The sequence below is a fragment of the Balearica regulorum genome, chromosome 4, assembly GCF_011004875.1.
Source record: "Balearica regulorum gibbericeps isolate bBalReg1 chromosome 4, bBalReg1.pri, whole genome shotgun sequence".
Classification (NCBI taxonomy): Eukaryota; Metazoa; Chordata; class Aves; order Gruiformes; family Gruidae; genus Balearica; species Balearica regulorum.
The window spans coordinates 27,542,409-27,565,133 of NC_046187.1; the positions used below are offsets into that span (position 1 = coordinate 27,542,409).

Here is a 22,725-nt window from a genome sequence, read left to right on the forward strand (position 1 = left end):
CAGTTGATTAAGATGGCAGCCCTGAATTTGCATCCTTGGTTGAGAATGTTTGTAGTCAATTAGAAACCTGGTTCTGCCTTACATTAGGGCTGCTCTTCATCACCCTGGGAATATAAAATGGATTTTAAGTGAGTGTAAGTGTAACTTATAACCATTATAAAGCTGCTTTGCATCTTACAGCAGTTTAAAGCCTTGGGGTGAGAATCTGGATTCCCAATGTATAAATTATGGCCTGTCTGACTGAAAATTAATTGAAGATTTTTATATTTTGTAATGCTACCACTAAGCCAACTTGAATAAGTTAGTTACATTTAATTCAATATGGCAATTGTATTCATTAAAGCTCCTTAAACTGTATGGTAATCTCCAGGTTTCAGTGTTTTGCTGTGTAAATATTTGGGAATTTTACAGACACACATTCAGAGATCAGGTTGTTCTGTCCTTTTCCATTCCAAAGTTCCTAGGAAAAGACATACCACAGGAGGTCAGTATGGAAAACACACTCTAGTCTACTGTTCATTTTCATATTTGCTATGCTTCTTTAAATAATACATCACAAGACACTTTATATTCTGAGAGTTTTTGGCAATTAAATTAAAGTTTTCAGTGTTTGTTCCTTGGGTATTAATTTATTTTGATTAATTATCTCACCCCTAACACCAGTTATGGTCCGTTTGTTACCACTGAGCCCTCAGTTGGCACTGACAGCACTTGAATAAATCATTTACTCCAGGATGCATTCCACACATGTTACCTTTAAAGTAGCACGGATTTAATCTATACTGTTTTCTGGCCATAAAGGCAGCAAAAATAAATAATAAATTGTGGCATCTTTATGAAAACAAATACGGCTCTACTCTTCCAAAAACAATTACACACATTCCTCTTTGTTCTTGTGTCTCTGGAAATGGCATTGCTTCTGAAAAAGGAGACAGAAAAGCATGCTGGGTATTAAATGTACTGAGTATCATGTCTTACTTCAGGATTTCTTCAGCTGCTCCTGCCACTAGTAGTTTTTGATACCTCACCAGAGTTAAATTACCTATATATATTAGACACTTATTAAAAAAAAAAAAAAGGAACATGTATCTTGTTATTTTGCTGTTCCCATTTCCTTCAAGTATTGTTTCTTTCTCTCTAAACAGACATCGGTTTGTCATGACTTTTTCTACTGCAAGAACATCTTAAAAAAGGAGTGAGCTTTCCTTCCATTCTTCTCTTAATTTATATTTTCTGGAAGATTTTTAATATTCACTGGGATACCGTCTCAAGGCCCATTGCGAAATCTGTATTCTGTAGTCTCCCATTAAAAGCAATGTCTAATTAAGAACCAAAGCCTGCAGGATGAACTCTCTGGGAGCAAATGACTAATTCTTGATAGCAGGACTGTGGTTTTAAGCTGTTGCCAGCATCCTGAGAAGCTGCTCCCGAGGGTCCTTTCTTGCAGTTTCACAAAGTACTGGCATCGGCGAAGCAGAGCGAGGTAGACGCTCCTCGTCCCTCTGCAGAGGCTTGGGGGTGTGCACACCAGTAGGGGGAGATGAGGGGATGTCTTTCCACTTCTGGGAACCTTGGCACTGGTGCCTGCCGTCACATACATCTACTTCTGCGCTAAGGCATTTCCACTACACAAGCTTGCAGTGCTTAATTAAAGCTATAATTTTAAACACATTTAGGCAAATCAGTGCAGTGCTCTGCTGGATACATAAGTTGAGTTAAATCTGCTGCTTGCACCAGTAAATTTATAGGGACAAGCTACTCCTGCAGGTCAAGTTCAAAACCAATGCACATTTATCCACTGTTGGGCTCTGCCTGGGCTACTGGCCCTGCAGCTGGATGCAGCAGGGCAACAGGGACTGTGGCCCAGCTGTGCAGGAGCTCAGGCTTGGCTAATTTCCTCTAATAGCAGATGTGTCAGGCAACTCCACCAGTTGCTCTTGGCAATCTGCAGTGCCATTTGGCTGTAGTTTTGCTTCTGACTGTCTTGCTTTTCATTCTTGTTTGCTTAGTCTTGATCCCTGGTTCCCGTCTCCTTTGTGTTATACTCCTATACTCCAGCCCTGATTTATCTTATAATAGGGACTCTTTGGTTTTCAAACTTCTGGCTCTATGACTTTCTGACTATGTTGTTCAGCTTGGTATGACACTTTACGTCTCTGATGTCTTGATTTATTCTTATGCCAGCTTTAGTACTTGTCTCCAATCTTAATTCTAACCTGGTGTTCACCTTTGGCCTTACTAGGGTAGTCTGGTGAAAGCATGTGCCTCTTAAGAAATCTGAAACTGCAGTGTAGGAAACTTGCATTACCGGGCTTCTCGGCAGTATTGGAAATGGGACAGATGTGGAAGTCCCTTGCATGATTTCTCTTGAGTCTGCATGCTGCCAGGGATTACAGGCATGACTTGTGGATCAGTTTTGCACCAGAGACTTAATCTGAATGCAAATATTAATTTGCAGTCTTAGATGACCTTAGTTATGCTTAGTTTATATTGAAACCTGTTTTGGCAGGGGTGTAACTATTTCCAGGGTTCAAGGTTATTTTCTTTCACTTGTGTTCTTTTCTTTTACTATCTGTTGACTTTTCAGATGTCAGTCTAGCTATGTATAATTGCTCATGGCACCATTTGTTACTGTTTTCCATGTTGATTCAGCATCTTGGAATTCGGAGCTAACCTGCTTTCCCTCTCCAGTATTCCAGATGCCATTGCTTGCATTTTATTCCAACACAATTCATTTTGGTATCATCCGTTCTATGACTCTCTGTAGAATTATCTATTTTACTTTGCTTTCTAAACCAGGCACAGTGTCATTAACAGTGTGTATAAATTCTGCTAAAAGCTTCAGGACCAAATCCAGAACCTGTATAAATAGCTGAGCCAAAAGCCTAACAGATGTATGCAAGGGGAAAACATGCAAAGCTCCAGAGAAGCTGACAATGCAACAGGGTAAGTGGCTGTGGTGGATGCATGAAGACCACATGTGGGGAAAGGAGAGAACACATTTGGTGATGGAATCTGTGGCTACGTTTTGCCATCTGAACTTTCCGTCCATTTGTAATCATCGCCAGAAAACATTTGGATGATACAAAGAATTGTTACCTGCTACAGGCCCTTTATCTAGCTCCCTCTTGTGTACTGAGGTAGAATAAGAGTGGGAAACCATTGGTCAAGAAAATCCTCAGATGGTGCCCCTTGATGGTGATCTAGGTTGGTATATTTGGATATATTTGGTATAATTTGGATTGAGAGCAGCCCTGAGAAGAAGGACTTGGGGATGTTCGTTGATAAGAGGCTTAACATGAGCTGGCAATGTGCTCTTGCAGCCCAGAAAGCCAGCTGTGTCCTGGACTGCATCAAAAGAGGTGTGGCCAGCAGGTCAAGGGACGTGATTCTGCCCCTCTACTCTGCTCTTGTGAGACCCCACCTGGAGTACTGCATCCAGCTCTGGGTCCCCAGTACAAGACAGACATCGAGCTGTTGGAGCAAATCCAGATGATCAGAGGGCTGGAGCACCTCTCCTATGAGGACAGGCAGAGAGAGTTGGGGTTGTTCAGCCTGGAGAAGAGAAGGCTCTGGGGAGACCTTATCGCAACCTTCCAGTACCTAAAGAGGGCCTACAGGAAATCTGGAGAGGGACTGTTTACAAGGGCATGAAGTGACAGGACAAGGGGTAATGGCTTTAAGCTGAAGGGGGGTAGATTTAGATTAGATATTAGGAAGAAATTCTTTACTGTTAGAGTGGTGAGGCACTGGAACAAGTTGCCCAGAGAGGTTGTGGATGCCTCCTCCCTGGAATCGTTCAAGACCAGGTTGGATGAGCTTTGGACGACCTGGTCTAGTGGAGGATGTCTCTGCCCATGGCAGGGGGGTTGGAACTAGAGGATCTTGGAGGTCCCTTCCAACCCAAACCATTCTATATTTCAATGATATGGTCCTTTCTATAGGCTCTCCACGCTGGGGTGAATTTAGTCTCTTGGATGTACTGGAACCAAATGGCATATGGAGTACTGATAAATTATACCAGCTTTCCAAGGCTAGTATACAGCACTTGCTATCAAATTTATTTTGGTCAGTTGTAGATGAATGTAGCTCTTTTGGAAGTTTGAGGTGCTTGTAGTCAGTGCTGTGAGTGTGGGCTGTAACTGAACATTGATTCCACTATGGAGTGTCTCCTGAAGAAGGACTGTCAACATATACTAGTACATAGTGGTTTTAATCTTGTAGACAACTATGTTATAAAGATTATGGCCTAAGCAACAGACTTACTTAGATACACAGATGTTAAGAGTCTTCATGAATTTTTAAACTGAAGGGAACTAAACTGAAACAATTACAAATCTCTCTTAAAAGAAAAATCGGGAAAATAATCAGTTAAGGCAGGACCAATATCCAGACTAACCTCGTTGCACATATTTTCCATGCAGCCATCATAATACTCATGAGCACTCTCTAACTCCCCCTTACTTCCAAGATACTGTCAAACTTACATTTATTACATGTGAAGCTAGAACTTCCAGGGGCTAAAAGCTAATGCATGAAGGACAGACTCCCTGTAGTTAGAACAGTTTTTCTCTAATAATAATGATTAAAATTTTAAACACTATCTCTTATGATCAATACTTTAAAACAGTATCTTAATTGGTTGAGTCAGTGTGCAAACATATGGTTACATTTCTAGAAGATAATCTTCATTTTGCTGCTGAAATAAAGTCCAGGCAACTCAATTACTAATTTTTCATGGGACCTGTGACAAGGTTTGGAATCCATTAGTCTGTACATCTTTATGAAACTTTGGCTTAAAATTACTGCCTTATCATTGTATGGGCATTTATTCCTCCTTCCACTTCAACTGGATGCTGCTGCTTTCTGGAGCTGCTGTGTGCTTAAAAGAATTGTCCTGTCTCAGCTAAAATGGAAAAGAATCACTTATCCGAGGCAAAGACGTGGGGACTGACATATTTCGAACTTGAAAAAAATCTCTCTCCCCAGCTCTCACAGACTTTGTCTCCAAACTCTAACGATGCTACTAGGGACTAGTGATGCAAGAGGTCAAGTGTGTTGGAATTTTCCCCGAATCCATGGACTGTGTTTTTGCCATTCAAAGATGCGATCCTCATGTTCTCCTCCTACTGTTAAATGAGAAAAAGGAATCTAATAGGACTCAGATCCCATAAAAAAGAAACCCCTCTATAGCAAAGGAGGTCTTTGTGAGAAAAAGCTGAAGGACCCACCTGTGTAGATGGGGGAAAAGGACAGATTTAAGTAATACGGAATGGTTATACAACCTTTACTACTCACATAGATCTGAAATACAGATTTTTTCTACTCTGATACCATTACAAGAGAAGAAAGAAAGTGTTCAGCGATTTCTCTCTCTTCTTTTCCCTCCCTCACAGCAAGGATAAGGATTTTGCAAATGCTCCTGAAACAAGTCATGGGGTTAAGATTGCACCACACCATGACAGAGTAGTCATGAGGTCTTATCCCTGTGATCTGAATCTTGGCTGTATCACACCTTGCAGAAGTGGCATGATATGTGGTATTTGGCAGCTGTATTCACCTTTGCCTTACGAAAGCTTATCTGAAAACTAAAGAAGTTGTTTCCTAAAATAGGGATCCTACCTTGGAAAGGAAGACTAAATGCATCCAACAGATGCATAATCAAGACCATCCACAAGATAAAATGAAAGAACTTTACCTAGCCCGGATGGTGTATTATAATAAAAAACTTAGGAGCAAAGGAAAACTTATTAAAAAAGTCCTGATAGCTTTCAGAATCAATATAAACAGACTGGAGTTGTGACACTCAATCTCCTTATATAGCAGCAACAATAACCATACTTTCTTGTTAAAAAAAATCAGAACTGAAGTCTTGTCCTGTGACTAATGGGGGAGCAAGCGTAAGCTGGAGAGACCCAGAGTCTCTGTTACTGCAGCCTACCAAGAAGAATCCAGATGACTCATGCAAACAGCCTGCAGTCACAGAAGAACGGATCCAAACTGGTCCTCCGCGTCTCACAAAGTTGTGGCCCACAAGGTGTAGGCAATACCTGAATTTACTGGCCATACTGCATTCCTAACATGCTGCTTCTCCTTCCGTGTCCGAGCACCGAGTGCCGCTAAGCAGCGCTTCCCAGCAGTGGGGATGAAGTTGTAGGGGTTTTTTCTGTTCAGGTTCTCCTGTGCACTTGGTGCTTCATGAATTATGCCTAACATATGGGGAGCCTTCGCATACTTGTCATGGGCTTCAGGATTTGTTTGGGCATTTATAAAACACCCTTGCTTGAGCACTAGCTCTTTTTCTTATTCTTGTGTTACCATTGCAGTAGGAAAATCAGATAGAAACTTCGTTTCCCAGCTAGTTTGTGCTTGTGGGACAAAAGGATGGTCACACCACATGGAGCTCACCACGGCTGTTGGAAGAAGCTGAGAACTCATGTTATTGTACTGAATGTCAGTTGCATACGACATCTTCCCATGTTCAGTGAAAATACCACAAGGACAGCCAACAAAATGTCCCCTAAAAATGTCAGGCAAATCAAAGCAGAGAATATGTGTCATAACTGCCATCTTATTTTCTTTGTGGCTTTCTAAAGCAATAGTATCTGCTAAGCAAGCAACTTGTACATCACCCTGAGGGAAATGGGAAGTCAGGTTAGGTGTCTGTTGATTCTTGGCTCATCTACACAGAAGTTATTCAACAACTCTGTAAACATCCCTTTTCCAGAATAGGTGTGCCCTGTTTTCCTCTTTAATTAAAACTCGGAGTGTTAAACTAAACCGGAACAGCTTAGCCTTATTCTGGAAATTAGTCATGAAATTAGTCAGGAATAGCTCCTCCTGAACAACTACATGTATAAACAAGCCCTAAACAATATTTATGTTGTCTGGAACGATGGGGGACACCATCACAGATGTAAATGACTTTCCAATCCCCAAAGAAACGTGAAGTAAGACTTGTCATCTTCCAATCAGGGACAATGACCTCGTCACACCCCACGTTTGACCGTTGCGTTTGTCCTCGCTGGAGAGTTTGAGGAGATGGTGCAGCCGGACGGGCCCCAGCAGCAGGGCCGACCGCTGCAACCCGTGCCGGCCCTTTTGGCGAGTTGACCCGCGCCAGGTGCGCCGGGCAAGATACGCAGTTAGGGGAGATGGATGTATTTTTTCTTTTAGCCGCAACGGAGAGTCTCTTGCCCGGGGATGTGTTAGCAATCCCCCAGACGGGAGGATGTTACTGAAGCCGTTGCCCTTTCGTGCAGGCCAGCCCCGGCCGTGTGTGTGGGGGTGCCTGTGTCTCCCTGTGACCGCGCCGGGGACGCCCCCGCTCCCCGGGACAAGCACCCCCTCGGGGCTCGGCGGCTGCCCGCGTCTCCCGCACCAGCGTGGGGCGGCCCGGCACGCAGGCGCGGTCACCGGGCGCGGTTCCCCGGCGTGCGGCCGCCGCAGCCACCGCGAGTGACAATTGGCGGCCGCCCCCGCGGCCACACGCGGGCTCCCCTGCTCCGCCCACGGCCCCGCGGTACCTCCGCGCCTGCCGAGCCGCGGCCTCGCGGGGTACCGCGGCGGGGCGCTGCGAGGTGTGGGCCCGCCGGTCCCCACGGCGCGGGTGGGCGCAGGCGGTATACCTGGGCGGTGCGGCGCGGCCGGGGCGGGGCTACCTGACAGTGATTGGCAGATCGGCGGCAGCCAATGGCGGCGCGGGGGAGCGGGAGCCGGGAGGGCGGGGCCGGGCGGCGCGGGGAGTGGGGGGGGGGGCTGCGCCGCGGAGCGTGTGCAGCGCCGGGGCCGGTGTCGGTGCGAGTGAGGGGAGAGACCCTGCGGGGGGGGGGGAGCAGAGACGGATCCGGATCCCGATCCAGTGCGGCGGCGGCCGGTGGCGGCCACGGGAGGAGCCGGAGCAGCCGGCGGCGCGCCGCGGAGGAAGGAAGCGCAGGGCTGGCCGCTGCGTGTGCAACCTGGCTGTTCCTGCTGCCCGCGTCCACTCGCGGCTTTTCCTGCCGGCGCTGCCTGACAGCCGCCCGCCGCGGGTGTTGTCACCAGGGTCTTTGGCGGGGGGGGGCAAGAGCGAGCCGTCCTAAACAACCCGGAGGCGTGATTGAAAGCGAGCAATAATTAACTGGAGGAGGAAGAGGAGGAGGAGGACGGGGGTGGAGGAAGACGAAGGAGGAAGGCACCGCGCGGCAGAGCCCAGCCGAGCCAGCCAGCGAGCGGCGGCGGGACGCGGCAACTTCGGCCACAGCGGAGGAGCCGGAGCCCTGACCGCAGCGGCGGCCGCCGCCTCAGCCCGCGCCTGCCCTGCCCGAGGGGGGAGACCCCCGCCGCCTCCCCGGCCGCCGGACATGTCGGAGCATAAGGCCGTTGATCCCAAGTTATCGACGACGGACAGGGTGGTGAAAGGTGGGTGCTGCGCTCCCGCCGCCTCCTCCTCCCCGCCGCTCTTTCGGCCGGGTCGTCCCACACTGCACCCGGCGGGGGTCGCCTCCGTTCCCCCCGCCCCCGCTTCCCCGCCGCGGGCAGGTACCGCGGGGCTGCCAGCGGCGCGGCGGCTGGAAGCGGTGGGCTCGGCCCGTGCGCTTTCGCCGGGCCCCGGTGGAGGGTTTGCGGCTTCCCTCGCCTGCCCGCCCGGCGCTACATTGCAGCATTTCCCCCCCTTCCTCCCCCCCGCCGCCTCCCCCTCTCCGCCTTGAAGGCGCTGCACAGGGCTGGCGTGAGAGAGAGGGGGAGCCCCAGCTTCCTCACCCGCCCCAGTGCCTGGGGGAGAGGGGGGCAGGGCTCGGCCCCCTCCCCCAGCCCGCCTGCTTCTCTGGGCATCCCCCCTTCCTCCTCCTCCTCCGGCCTGCGCTCCCCGGATCACTCCCCCCCCCAGGCTGCGCCGCCGCTTGTCACTGCCGTTCGGCTCCCCGCATGCAGCAGGATGCCTGGAAACCTCCCCGCGCCGACAGCCGCGGCTCCACTCCCCCCAAACCAAACCCCGCCGCCGGGGAACAGGCTCCACTGCCCGGCTTCCCCGTGTCGTCCTCCCCCCCCCCCCCCCCCAACCCCCGCCGCTCCCTGCAGGGCCGCCCCCGCGGCACCCGCGGCGGGGATGCCGGGGGGGGGGGGGGCGGGAAACGTGGCCGTGGGCACAGGGGGGCGGCGGGGCGCGGGCCGCGGGCGCTGTGGGAGGCGGCGAAGGCTGCTTCCTCCTCCTCCATCGCCGTCTCTTACTGACGGCCCGGCCTGCGTGGATGTGAAGTTATCCAGCAGGCGTACCGTGGCCGTGCACCCGCGTGTGCGTGCAGATGTGCGTGGGGGTGCTCGGTACAAAACACGTATCGGCTCCATGATTTTTGCTCGAAGGTATGCGTGTGCTGCGAGCCTCGGCCGTATAAACAAATTAAGAGTTTGGATTAACAACACATTGTACCCTGCAGTACAGACCAAGGTCTTATTTACTGGGGTAGTGCCTGATTTAAATTGCACATGTGCATTTCTCGGTACGTATGAAGTGCGTGTGTTTTTAGTGGTTTGGGGTTTTGGTGGTGTGTCTCCCCCACTCCCGGCTGGCCACATAGCTGGATACACTTGGGTACAGTGTATTTCATCCGGTTAGGTTATAGCCTGTATACCACTACTGAGTGTTATGGTGGAAAGCACAAACCTTAGATGCAGTATGCATCCTTCCAGAACACAGGAGGCTGGAAACTGAAACGGCCTTAGAATATGTACACTTTTGTATTTACATGAGTGTACACCAAAACTAAACACTCGATGTAAATATTATTTCGAAAGGCATATTATTTATATTTTTGCATTTATGTTTACACTTACCGTCCTGTTCCTTTCCCCTTCTCTTTTAGTTTTTTTTTTCCTCCAAATGAAATTGTAGATATTCAGATCTTGTAAGAAATGTAATTACAAGCATGATAAGAATTTTTAAAAAATGACTTGGGAATTTACCTTTACCTTCTAATACTTTGAATATTTACTGCTTAAGTAGTCAGTCTGTTATATCATGCCAAAAGTAGGCTTTAGAAGCCTAAACCAGCTATGTTTAGGTGATGCTTGTCTTCTGTGGAAACAACAAATGACCATCCTATTGGGAAGACTTCTTCATGATTATGGGATGCCTAACTTTTTTTTTTTTTTTTTTTTAAATCTGCCTTGGTTCTAACCCATGACCAAATGGCCTCGTCATTGCTGTGGCAGAACTTCCTTTGGCTTAAGTCAGTGTTCATCGTGAATAGGAATTATCTCTATATTTACAAAACCCTCAATGGTTTCAGCACATCTTAACGTGTTTTGTCAGTAATTGCTCTTTGCATTTTTTCACACTTGTGAGGTCTCAAACATGTGAAAGCACCATTGCTAAGAAAACTTAGCAGTATGTATAGTTAGATATTTTTATAATGCAGCTAAAACAGAAATCAACTTTGTTAAACTGAGTTAAAGTATTGAACAAAAAGAACAAAACCATACATGGTGCTTAGGTGTCTGTCTCACCTGGTAACTGTTGTCTCATAATGTCAGTGTTTCACTGGAGATGTGAAGATTTGTTTAACTGGTTCAGTCCTTTATTAAATATTGAAATCCTTTTAAGATCTTAAAATAGCATCTGAACAGAGTAGTACACAGTAAAGTGATTCTTAATAGGGTTATTCTTTGCCGTATCATAGGCACTTCACACTGCCTTCATATAGACTGTAAGGAAATCGAGTAACAAAATAATTGGTGGTAATAATAATAGAGATAGGAAAAGGTTGCTTTGTTGTTTCTTTCTTATAGGACATGCTTTGTACCTTCTCAAGATGAGCAACCGAAATAGGCTTACACTGTTAAATAAATAAGAAATAATAATAATAAAAAAGGCACTTTGTAAGCACCTGTGCAAGTAGTTGGAGAGCCCTGGTATTTCAGAGAGGAAAAACAGATGTTCTGATCTTGGTGAGCTATAACTTGTGAAAATAACTTTTTAATTTTTTTAAGTTAGAATATCATATAAAACCTTACTTGGAAAGGAAATGTTTTTAGCATATGTATGCAGGCTCTGGATTAACCTCTCTTTTGTTTGCATGTGTGGGGTTTTTTTACTTGTTTTTATTGTGTTTGGTTGGCTTTTTTTTTTTTTTTTTAAAACCCTTTCAATTTGCTGGTGCATGACAGGAGATGTCTCCTCCTAACAACAATTCTGGGCTGGCTGGTGAAAATCCTGGCTCGGCACCGTTACGTAACGGCGGGGTGGGTTTGGGGAGGTTACGGTTCCAGCAGCTTCATGCAGATTGCTTGTGGCTGACAGCTGCCTCTTCAGGGGGCTGCTTGGGGCTTTTTTTTTTGTTTGTTTTTTGTCTTCTCATGCTAAAAAACCCCTTGAATATACTGAGAAGTGGGGTATTTCCATAGGTGAGGACTTCATCTCACACTCATTTTGCTTGCTTATTGAATTGTCTGAACTGTGCTTAAACTGATTTGAATCAAAAATAAAACATGCTTCTTGGAGAAGGCGAAAAAGGCTCAGGACTCCCCAATGCTTATAAGGTCTTGGTCTTTTTTCACCTCTGTTGTGCAGCATGTGCACAATTACATTTGGCAGTTGGAGTGAAATTTTTGGATCCCATGCTGTTGTGCAGTGAGCAGTGTAAAGAAGAAATTCAAGTTTGTGCATAATGTTTTCAGAAGCAAATTAACTCTTGGTAAAGTTGACAAAATTGTATTATGTAGAATTAAAGAGAAAGAAGATCCTGTATGTCAGTCCACATGATGCAGTTAAAAGTTGAGAAGTACGTTTTTGATTTACTCTTGTGCTCACCTTAAGATGGTATGTATGTTATGATGCAAATTAGACAATTTACCTTTACTCTCTGGATTTTGTGATCCTCTAGAGAAGCAACGCCTTGAATAGTCTGTTGACTGCAAATAACCTGTACATTTAGAGGTTTGCGGGATCAAAGCTTGGGACAACCTACTGTTGCGGCAAATGCTGACTTGATGTACTTACAGATTGAAATTCCTTGCTTTTTGTTAGAGGTATGATGCAGCCTTCACCTGGACAGAGCTGTCTTTAAGTTCTTGTTCTCCTTCAGGACTGAGAAAGCTTCTCCTTATCCACAGGGGTTTTGACTCCTGAGACTGGCCAGGCAGAGTGTGGGCTTGGTTGTTCTTGTGAAGGTAGGAATACCTGTCCAGGAAAAACTGGACTGAGGATACTAGCACATTCCTCACAGGTCATATAACAGCTGTCTGATGTCAACAGCTTTTGGTCACTACTGACATTAGCAAGATTTGAACCCCACCGACCTGGAGGGAAAAGCTGTGTATCATGTTACTTGACCTCCTCAAAATATTCAGTGTTGCATTACTGCCTTCTAGAAATACTGCTCTAAAGCAGAGTAATCCTAAATAAAAACTTTGAAAGTGAACTGGAGTAGTCATACAAAGAAGTAAAGGCAGTATTTCTTGGAAATCTTGCTGTTAGCTAGGTACAATGATTGTTTTGATTCTTCTGGGCAGGTCAGATGGTTGTGTATCTGGAGTGGTTTGTCTATTTTTTTTTTTCTTTTTTCTGTTTCTTTTCTTTGAAGGAAAGTGGAATTTTAATGAAATCCTTCCACCTCAGCTGTTTAGATGGGCTGCTGCCATGGCTCGGGAACCTTGGTATTGGCAATTTCCTTTCCTCTTGAGCATTGCGTGTGGAGGTGTACGCAGTTATATTGACAATTCACAACACCCAAAAAAACCTAGACACCGGTCTCTGCTGTCTCTGAATTTCAAACCCTGTCATTGTTAATGGCCTTTTAATGCTCAGGCTGTCAGTTGTTTGTAATATAATATGAATGCCAGCTCGTGATCAATATGTTAGCCATCAGTGTTAATTTCAGATTCATGAAAGGTAAAATTGCTGTCAATAATAGGAACTAGCAATGAAGTTTAGAGTTTCCATTAGTCCAGGGAGACTTGTGTGTACTTGCTGAAGGCTTGTGCCCCAGGCTGGAATCTAGCATCGGTGTATTGCAGAAGCCTGCCTCTGTCTCTATGAATCAAATGCAATTTTTCCAGCATAGATGTATCCTACAAGTGCTGGGCTGCCCTTTGGTGATTTTCAAGTAATTGCCTGATGACCTGAATGTCAGTAGTGTTGGTGAATTTGGTATATATTTTGGTGTAAATTTGAGTGTAAGGAAATGTATGACAAGGACCAGTGTTACTTGGGTAATTATAGCTGTCTAATGACAGTAAATGGTTATGTGTCTCCTTCTGAGGGTGCTGATGATTCAGTATCTGCCTGATCCTCATGAAGGAAGGGAAGGAGTTGCTTTGTAGCTGTTCCTATTGGCATAGGAAAGCTGACTCTATTTTTCTTTTAATTAATTTATCCTTGTAGTACTTAGGAATGTACTCGCACTGGGAAGGAAGCCTGCATCTGTGTTTAAGGAGTGTTATTAACTAGAGAATCCACTTTCAGCTATGTCAGAAAGGTGGCACTGCTGCAGTTGGAGATTATCTGCTCTTTTCCAGCCACTTTTACCTTCATTTGAAGGGATGGGTGTTCCTCCACATCAGCTTTGGTAACTCTGTAATCACAGATTCCCTAGTACTTTCATGAGACGGCCATATGAGATGCAGCTGAGAGCAGAAAACAACTGAATATGCTTGCATGGGCTTTATGGTTACTTAGGAAAGAAAATGAGGTTGGCTTGTTATTTTCTCACATGTAACAGCTTTGTTCTTATCTTGTGGTCAAAAATAAGTTAATACTTGTAAGACCAGTGGATTCTGTCAGCTCGATGCTGCTTGGGTATTGCAGCCTTTGTGTACTTTACACTGTGTAAACCTGTATATATGTGTGATGGGTGTATAACACTTGTAAAGGGTTGTGAATGTAGTAATGAGAAACCGAAACAAAACCAAAGTACAGTGCTTGACAGTTATGCTTGTGTAATAAAGCTGGTGATTTATTTTGATTTGTGAACTCACTGAACCTCTTAGTCATTAAGATAATTTTGTAAATAAGCCCTTCAGCAAAACAAGTCTTTTGCTGTATAGGCATAGGGGGAAAATCGTGCTCAAACTGAAAGGCACCTTTCTTATGTAGTTATTGCTGCACTGCATAGGTGGGAGGCTTTTCTCATGCTCTCTGTTATGAAAGTGGCTTGCTGAGTGTGCTGAGTCTCAGGACTGATATGAGGTGAGGGACAAAATTGCCTTGTTTGTGTGTTTAAAAAATACCACCACCAACAAACCCACAACAACAAAAAAACCCCAGCCAACCAACCAAAAAACCCTCTTTCTGTATAGTTCTGAATTCCACATTGGCTAAAGCTGCCTACTGTTACTTGCTCTTTTTGGCTGAGCCTCACAAGAGAGCTGGTGCTTTTGATGCCATTGGTGGTGGTGAGAAACTTGAAAGAGGAGTTCATGCTGGATGTTATCAGCATTTCACTTAATTGGAAAATATGAGCCAGTTGAGGTCATTTTCCATAGGGGGATGTTGTAGGGAACAGTTGTTTCCTCTCTATTATCCATTCCCAAATTGAATGGTATCTACTTCCATCGCACGCGTCCCACTTAGACGTGATAGACGTTGTATCGTTATGCTTGCTTTTCTGTGCAGGTTGTGGCAGGAAGATCAAATGCAAAATACATTTCCCTTTGATTACATAAATTCATGTTTTGAATTATTTTTTTTGTAGTTCCATGACTTCCAGAACTCTCACATTTCTTCCCGTCTGGTATTTCTAAAGGGATTTTTCTGTCAAAAGTAATTTTGGGTAATGTCAATAAATAAGTACCTGTAGCTTGGATACTGCAAACTAATTTTTTTCTTTTTCTATTTTGCTGAGTGGCTCCTATTTAAAGTACAAAAACAGGACTATAATTTAAATTAAGTACTCCATTTAAGTATGAATATTAACTTGTCCAAGGCTTCCCACTAATGTTGAAGCAGCACGTTGTGGGGGATAGTTCCCTCTTTATAGCTTTAAAGAATGTGGAGAAAAGTACTTCCTTAAGATTATTTTAAGATACAAAGATATGCTTAAAACTTTTCTCAAGTGTGCCATAAAAGAAGCCTCAAGTTTCTGAAGTAAAAGCCACTTCAAATAATCTTCATGAAAAGGTGCCTTCTTATATTCTTTTCTATGTGGTTTCACGACTCAAATGCAAGTTACAATTGCATGATGGTTCTTCAGCTGAACACTTAAATAATTTCCTGTTCTGATAATAACTCATTTACCTTGACTTTCCCCCATAAAAGATCATTTTATGGCTACTCAATCAATAATGGTGGAAAGTATCATCCCAGTTCTGAAAAATATTATAGCATATGTGCAGCCTAGTCCACATAAGTGCGTGGCTCATTGGGCGATCTGCCACTTGGCTTGTAGAGTCGGATGTATTATTGCTGGAGGTGGTACCCCAGGTGTGTTCAATAGTTAAATGAAAACAAGAAGAATGAAGGGATGGAAGCTTGTATGTGGAGAAACACAGAGCCAATAAGTGCTATGATGGTAAATTTTTCTTTTAAAGATAAAAATCTGAACTACTTGTTCCTACCCTACTTACTTCTCCACCAGAAAGCTGCTACTGTTGAAATAACACCTCCAGAGTAGTACCTCCTTGACAATCATTTACGTGGATTTTAAACTGACTATGATATCTATTTTTATAAGTGAGGTTAGGCATGTTAACGTTGATATGGTAACACTGCTGTATGAGGAGAACATGAGTGTCTTATTTAAGGTTGAATTATGATGCCAACGCAATCTCCAACTAATTTCCAGCTAATACGGTTTATGTTTGGAGCTAGAGGAAAGGAACAGAGTGGAAAGGCACCAGAGGTCAGAAATGATGGTTTGTTAGAAGTTAATTCCTGGGTGTCTGGGGGTTGCATGTGCTTAAGGCATAGGTGACATTCGTTCCTTTTAGGGTGTATTTCACAAAGTTTTTGAAAATACTTAGTTTGAGGATTGTCTACCTCTTATACCTCTTTCTACTTAGAAGTAAAGCTGTGCTGTACTGAACTTCTGTTGCAGCTTCCTTTTGTTTTCAGCGAGTTGTCTTTTTTTTTTTTAAGCTTTCTCCCTCTTGTGTTTCAATATGCTATTTCTTTTTATTACTTTCCTACACTTCTGCAAAGTTTTCTCTCCTTATTGCTCTCATACTTATTGCTAAGCGTGTTGAACAGCCTGGTAGTTGAGACTTGGGTGGGTGTACCTAACGCAAGAGGTTCACTGAACACGGTGTCTTTCCTTTGGTGCATCTATAGGCGTCTGTAGGTGCCTGGGGAAGCATGAGAGAATAGGGGAAGTACATTCTGCCTCTTCCTCAGACTTCTGTTGTAATTCTGCAGCCGGCTGCTGACTCTGTAGCTTTCTTTTCAGTGAATAGCTCCGCTATCAGTGTACTGCTCAAGCTCTACCCAACTTGTCACCGAAAGATGTCTCTATTTTGCAGTCCGGCTGCTGCTTGCAGGTTGCTTAGCAGTAACGTTGAAAACTCTCAGAGCATGACTCTTAGGTTTAACTCACATAGTTTGCAAAAAGCTCTGAGGGTTAGCATAGCTGGTGGTGCTTTTTGGTTAACTTGAGAAGAGAGGCAGTATAAGCACTCGTATCTTTGCAACCAGACACAGAAGTTAGTTAGCAAAGGAAGGTAAGATTTGTTGAAATTGGTAGTACATGAAAAAAACCTGAAGTTCACCACAGATGAGTGAACTTTAAAACCCCCACCTTAAATTCTAAGCATAAAAGATGCAGAACCTAGTCTGCATAGAGATTGTACAAAATCTGTGTGGTAAAGAAAGGAAAAACTATGCTAAAATATGGTTGCATTAAATCTTCCAATAGTAATAGCTATTTTTCCATCTTTCAGATAGGCATATATGGCTTCATAAAATAATTGAAGTCTGATGCATTACAGGGCTTTCAAAATTGACAAGTGCTGTAATGGGATCAAACATGTACTGATGGAGACAGGTATTGGTATAACAATGTCAGTATTCTACACCATATTCTTTTAGTCCATCCCATCTTTTAGAGGTATGCAGCTTAGGTGTTTTATTGCATCAGATTCGTGTTGGCCAAAATACTTTTCTTGAGTCGTCTTAACTGTTCTACAATGTAGAACTGATGGAGTGGAGGAAAAAAGTATACCTAACCTGCTATGGAGCAAATTCTGCTATAATGTTGGCTCTGATACTTGCTAATTATACAAAAATATCAAGCCTGTACAGTGTTGCCACAAGAAGGGAAGTGAACTTTGAACTTCTGATTGGAATGGTGAAAATAACATGTGTTAATAATGGGTTACGCAGATGTGATGCTGCAGACAGTCTTTACCACTCACTCTGGGCCTTGTTCAACAGACTTAATTAATAGAATCCGAACTTCAGGTTTTTGGCCTAATTTAGTGTGTGATTAGATTTTAATCTTTAATTTAAGCTTTTGTGAGTGTCTTTGAAAGTAGGTTGAATGTTTGTTTTTTTGTTTTTTTTTTTTTTTTTTTCACTTGTGGATAGCGACAGCTCAGTAATTGTGTGGCTGGATAAAGCAAAGTTCCTGAGTTGGTCATGTTTTGAAGTAACCATGATTTGGAAAGAAATCCTTTATGGTCTATATATATGGCCCAAAGTGAGAAAAAGCAGCTCAGCTTCTAACTTGTTTTCCATTGCTGTGTTTAACAATTATTTCCCTCTTTCTTTGGAGAGGGGAGCTTGGTTTTTATCATGCTTTTGCTGTGGCTGTACTTGTTACTTGTTAACGAGTCCCAGATTAGTTCCTATGAAGATGGGTGTAGGCTATGTATTATTAGGTGGTAGGCTTACTGAACTGTTTGGAGTTCCTGTAGAAGTGTTCTTCTGTCCTAAATTGGAGAAACTGGGAAAATGGATGCTAGTTTTCTTAATGAATTAGTGATTTCCTTGGTAACTATGGGGGGGGTGGGGGGTGGGAAGCAAACAGTGCAGGAGCTTGTGCCTTGTTTCTGGTCTATACTTCTATATGGGTGACTTTGGAGGGGAAGGCACATGGCTAGAGAGGAACATATACTCATGTATTTTCTCTAGAAATGACATAAAATTACTTGAAATAGTATGTTCCAAGTTCTCTGGAGATTTTCTGTGAGAATATATGCTTTCCCCTAGCTTTTTCTCCATCTGTCAAGGAATAATGCTCCAGTAGGGACAGTTGTATCTGAAAATTCTTTCTGCATCTATATATGTGAGGGTTTTTTTTTTCTATTTTAACCTTTTCTTTGCACTTGTGTATTTGAATCCTTATGAGAAATCTGATTTGGTTCACATATAGTACGGTTAACAAAACAATTAAAAGCTCCTAGACGGGGAAGCCCACCCTGTTGTTGACTCCAGAGAAAAGATGTTGCATCATCCATTTTGGATTTGAGATAGTTTTACTCAGCACATCTCTTTTTCAACAATAAGTTTGGGATTTTGTGGCTGAATACGGCTTTTATTACTGGAAAAGACAACTTTAGTAATTTAATACCTTTTACTTACCATCATTTTTTTAAACAGTTTAATATAATTGACAATTTGAATGCAAAACCATTCATACAAAATCCCTTCATATTCCCCCAAACATAAAAAGCAATGTATAAACAGAAATTTAAAAAAAAATAAAATCAATCAGAATTTAAATATTTTTTAAGTCTTTTTTTTTTCCATGATGCTTGCCAAGTTTCAGTTTGATCTAGATTACAATGGTCATACTGTGTTACAATTTTTGAAAAAGTGCAACTGGTCATTAGCTACAATGACATGAACAGCTGTAGTATTTTATGATAACAGCTGGGAACAATCTAGTTCTCTTCAATAACTTTCTTTTATTGTTCCTTTCATGCCATTTTTAAAATGAGAAAGCAAGATTATTGTATTTGTTCTCTATTTTACACCAGGGATTTCTTCATAGGCAGTGGTGGCAATTAGGTATCAAAATATGGCGTTGCTGTTTGTGACTTGGAACATTTCCCTCTGCAGGACCTGTTTCATAACCCGCTGAAATCTGCAGGAGTTGGAGTCTTTTCATTAACTTGAGTAAACTGTGAATCAAGTTGTCGTCCTACGACTTAGAATTTTGGCCTTCCTTTTCAGTGCATGATTTCTCTTTGGTTTAAACTGCTTTGTTATATCTGATCTTACGCAGCCTAGGACAGGACAGCATTATCTCTTATTCTAACGCTGAGCAAAGTGCGCTTCTACTTTGCAATGCTCTCATTTAGCAAGTGAGAAGGGTCTTGTCTGTCTGTCGGTGGTTGGTTTCCCAAGAAATAGTTTGCTGTTCTGTAGCTGTGTCTTCAGAAGTGTAGTCTAAAACGTTTTCCATGTACATACGGTTGGTTTTTATCATTGGAAAAACAAGAAGGAGCCTTTCTCATGTACAAATTTTCTTCCTGTGTCCCCTTACAAATGAGTTTTCTTCAGTAACGAACACATCTAGGTTGCCTTAAGTAAAATCTATTTAACTTATTTTTCTGGTGTAATAGGGTAAATGTTAACATTAAAATCACACTGGTACTACTAAAGATGTACGTACCAGTTCTGCGTAGGAGCGTTATTTTCTTCCCCAAGAGACCTGCTGTTCTGTGTTGCGCAAGTGGTGGTGCCTGTGATTACTGGAGAGGAGCCTCATGGCGCAATGAGATCTAATGGGCGTACAGCTGGGGAGTTTGGGAAGAAGAAATGAAGAGCACAGTGGGCAAGGGGGTGTGTTTTCAGTGCAGTCAAGTGTTGCTTAGGGAATTTTATCTAGTTTAGAAATCAGAAGCACAGAGGTATTTTAGGAATACTTTGCCTAATGAGTTATATTGGCTCAGGTGAATATCTTGGAGGTGCAGTTTTGGGCACAGCAGGGCAGGAGGCTGTGCAGTACCTACAAGGGAGCTTGACTCTATTGACAAGCAGAGAATTGGCAAAGGCAGTTGGTGAAACTTTTATTTAGTCATATATTCTGTGTGTATAACCCTATGTTTGGTTTAGATTATCAGTGAATGATCGTTGTTCATCTTTTTTAAGAAAAGTTTCCTGTGATAAAGTGCTTATAGTTTCTGTTAACCGTAACAACTTTTAAGCTCTTTGTCCTTATGTTATCAGTAATGAGGAGGGTAAAATGAGTTTAAGATGCTATCTTTTGAGCATACTGAGATGATGTTACTTTTGGTAGAGGGAGGAAAGGAAGAATGACCTCAAAAAACATATTTGTACTACAAAAGGGGATGAACCTGCATTCATTTCATTTGAGATTAGTTTTAGCTTCTGGACTGTTGACTACCTTAGCAGGTATGGGTTTTTTTTCCTTTGTCATTTAACCCACTCACTACTTCACTGGAGGAATAATGTATCCTTAATTTTTATGAACGAAGTATCAAAGTCCCGTCCCTAATCACTCACAACTCAAAAAATAAGAGCTCTGACAACTTTACAGAAGCACAGAATGGCTGAGGCTGGAAGGGACCTCTGGAGGCCACCTGGGCTGGTCCCAGCTCTCTCAGCCTTTTCTCATAGGAGAGAGGCTTCAGTTCCTTAATTACCTTAGTGGTCCTTTGGTGGACTCTCTGTGGTTGCTCCATATCTCACAGTTTCTGTGTGAAATCTAAATGTAAATAAAAGTTCATTTACATGTATAAAGAACTTGCACATTAGGGAATAGCACACTCTTACCCTTTTTAACAAGGTACTGCTGCTTCCCTGGAGCTCTGAATCTCAGGCAACACCTACCTCACATGTAAATACTGTCTGTTTACCACATAGAACATGAGGGATATCGCTGTCATTAACAAAGTTTTAAATGCATGTGAATTTTTGTACATTATAAACCTCACGTCTTGTATCCTATTTCACAGACAATACTTCACTGTAGGATATTGTTTGTATAACCTAGGCTAGTCTTAGAAGTACTGCCAGTCAGAAAGTTACTCTGCAGATATCTTTTTGGTTATAATCCAGTTGCTATGGCTTCTGAATGTGTATTAGATTCCCCCTCCTGCCCCGGATTTATGGGAGTTGGAGGAGACAGAGTTTTTATAGGTCTTGGAGAACTTGCCAACAGCCTCCTGGGCTGTGTTAAGAGGAGCGTTGCCAGCAGGTCGAGGGAGGTGATCATCCTCAGCACTGGTGAGGTCACACCTGGAGTGCTGGGTCTAGTTCTGGGCTCCCCAGTATGAGAAAGACATGGACATACTGGAACGAGTCCAGTGCAGGGCCACAAAGATGACTATGGGACTAGAGCATCTGTCATATGAGGAGAGGCTGAGAGAGCTGGGGCTGTTCAGCCTGGGAAAGACAAGGCTGAGGGGGATCTTATCCATGTGTATAAATACCTGGTGGGAGGAAATGAAGGGGGAGTCAGGGTCTTCTCAGTGATGCCCCATGACAGAACAAGAGGTAACGGGCACAAACTGACAGCTCTCACAGTAAGTGAATTTTCTTGTTTTCAAATGCTGGCTCAGGTTGCCCAGGGAGGTTGTGTAGCCTCCATCCTTGGAGGCATTCAAAAGCCATCTGGACATGGACCTGGGAAACTGGCTCTAGGTGGCCCTGCTTGAGCAGGAGTGTTGGACTAGATGACCTTCAGAGGTCCCTCCAATCTCAACTATTCTACGATCATCTTTTAGTGAACTCTTTTACATGGAAAAATTAAAGTGCTGTTTATCAATTCACAGGCCTTTTAACCAAATATGAAATACAGAAATCTCCCTTTAAAAATGAAATGTGTCTGCTAATGAGGTTTTCTCCAGGAAGAATGCTTTGTGTGATTATGAGGATCTGCCATAAAAATACTTATTTTCCAATAGCAGCAAGATATGTTGCATTGGGAAATTTTATATATATATATTTATATTGATGCGTCTATGTGCAAATGGTAGCGTTGCTGGCAAAACATTTGCATAGATCACTCTTGATGAGTTTCAGAATCTTCTGAACATGTATAACTCTGGAGTTTGGTGTACCTTGAAAGCAGGGACAGACACTGTGTCCACTGTCCTACTTTGCTTTGGGCAACTGTAAGAAAAATGGGAAAAAAAGTTTTCCTATGAATCTTTCATAGTTATTACTAATGCTTCTGACATGACCATCAGAAAGGTCCGTTTTCTAATTACTGGAAAGAAGTGGTTATCTCTTACTAGTCATTGGTTCATCTGATTTTTCCATAGTGGCATGACAATTCAAACTGAGGGTGATGACAATCAGTTAAAAAGCTTTGAAATTTGTAGTAATGATAAATGGCTTTGTCTTTCAGCTCTCATACTCTCTGGCATATTGTTTTCTTTGCTGCTTTCTCCTGCTTTTTTTTATTTCCCTCTGATGATGCACATTGCTCTGTAAAGCTGGCTAAGAAACACCTGAATATTGCATGTGTGAAAGTAAAATCAAACCTGTGATAAGGGAATCTCTTGATGTGAGTTACAGGGAATGAAAATAAGCTTTGGAAGAGTTTGAGTGTGACAAAAGTTTGCTGACTGCTTCAGAAAAGCTAGTAGAGCTACCACACTAGAAGTTTTGACCAAGTTCTTGAGGTGGGATCACCTTCATGGATAATTAATTTGGATAATGGAGATAATTTTTAATGGTAGTGAAAATGCAGCTTCCAGGGTTGCTCAGTTGACTAGATACATTTGAGGAAAATGATAGACAGATACTGTAATTTGAAGTGTGAATTGCCTCCATGTACATATAGATCATACTGTATAATAAAAACCTGGGGCAACACACATCCCTGTGAAAGAGGTTTAAAT

The 22,725-nt window shown here is 43.1% G+C and overlaps 1 protein-coding gene across 1 annotated transcript in view; it reads left to right on the plus strand.

Annotated features, from left to right (window-relative positions):
• Nucleotides 1-7,740: 7,740 nt before the first annotated feature.
• PPP3CA (protein phosphatase 3 catalytic subunit alpha) overlaps nucleotides 7,741-22,725 on the plus strand; it is a 202,269-nt gene continuing 187,284 nt past the window's right edge. The window contains exon 1 of the mRNA XM_075751528.1: nucleotides 7,741-8,400. Coding sequence (XP_075607643.1) covers nucleotides 8,343-8,400 — 58 coding nt within the window. The 5' untranslated portion in view covers nucleotides 7,741-8,342. The remainder of the gene's footprint in view (nucleotides 8,401-22,725) is intronic.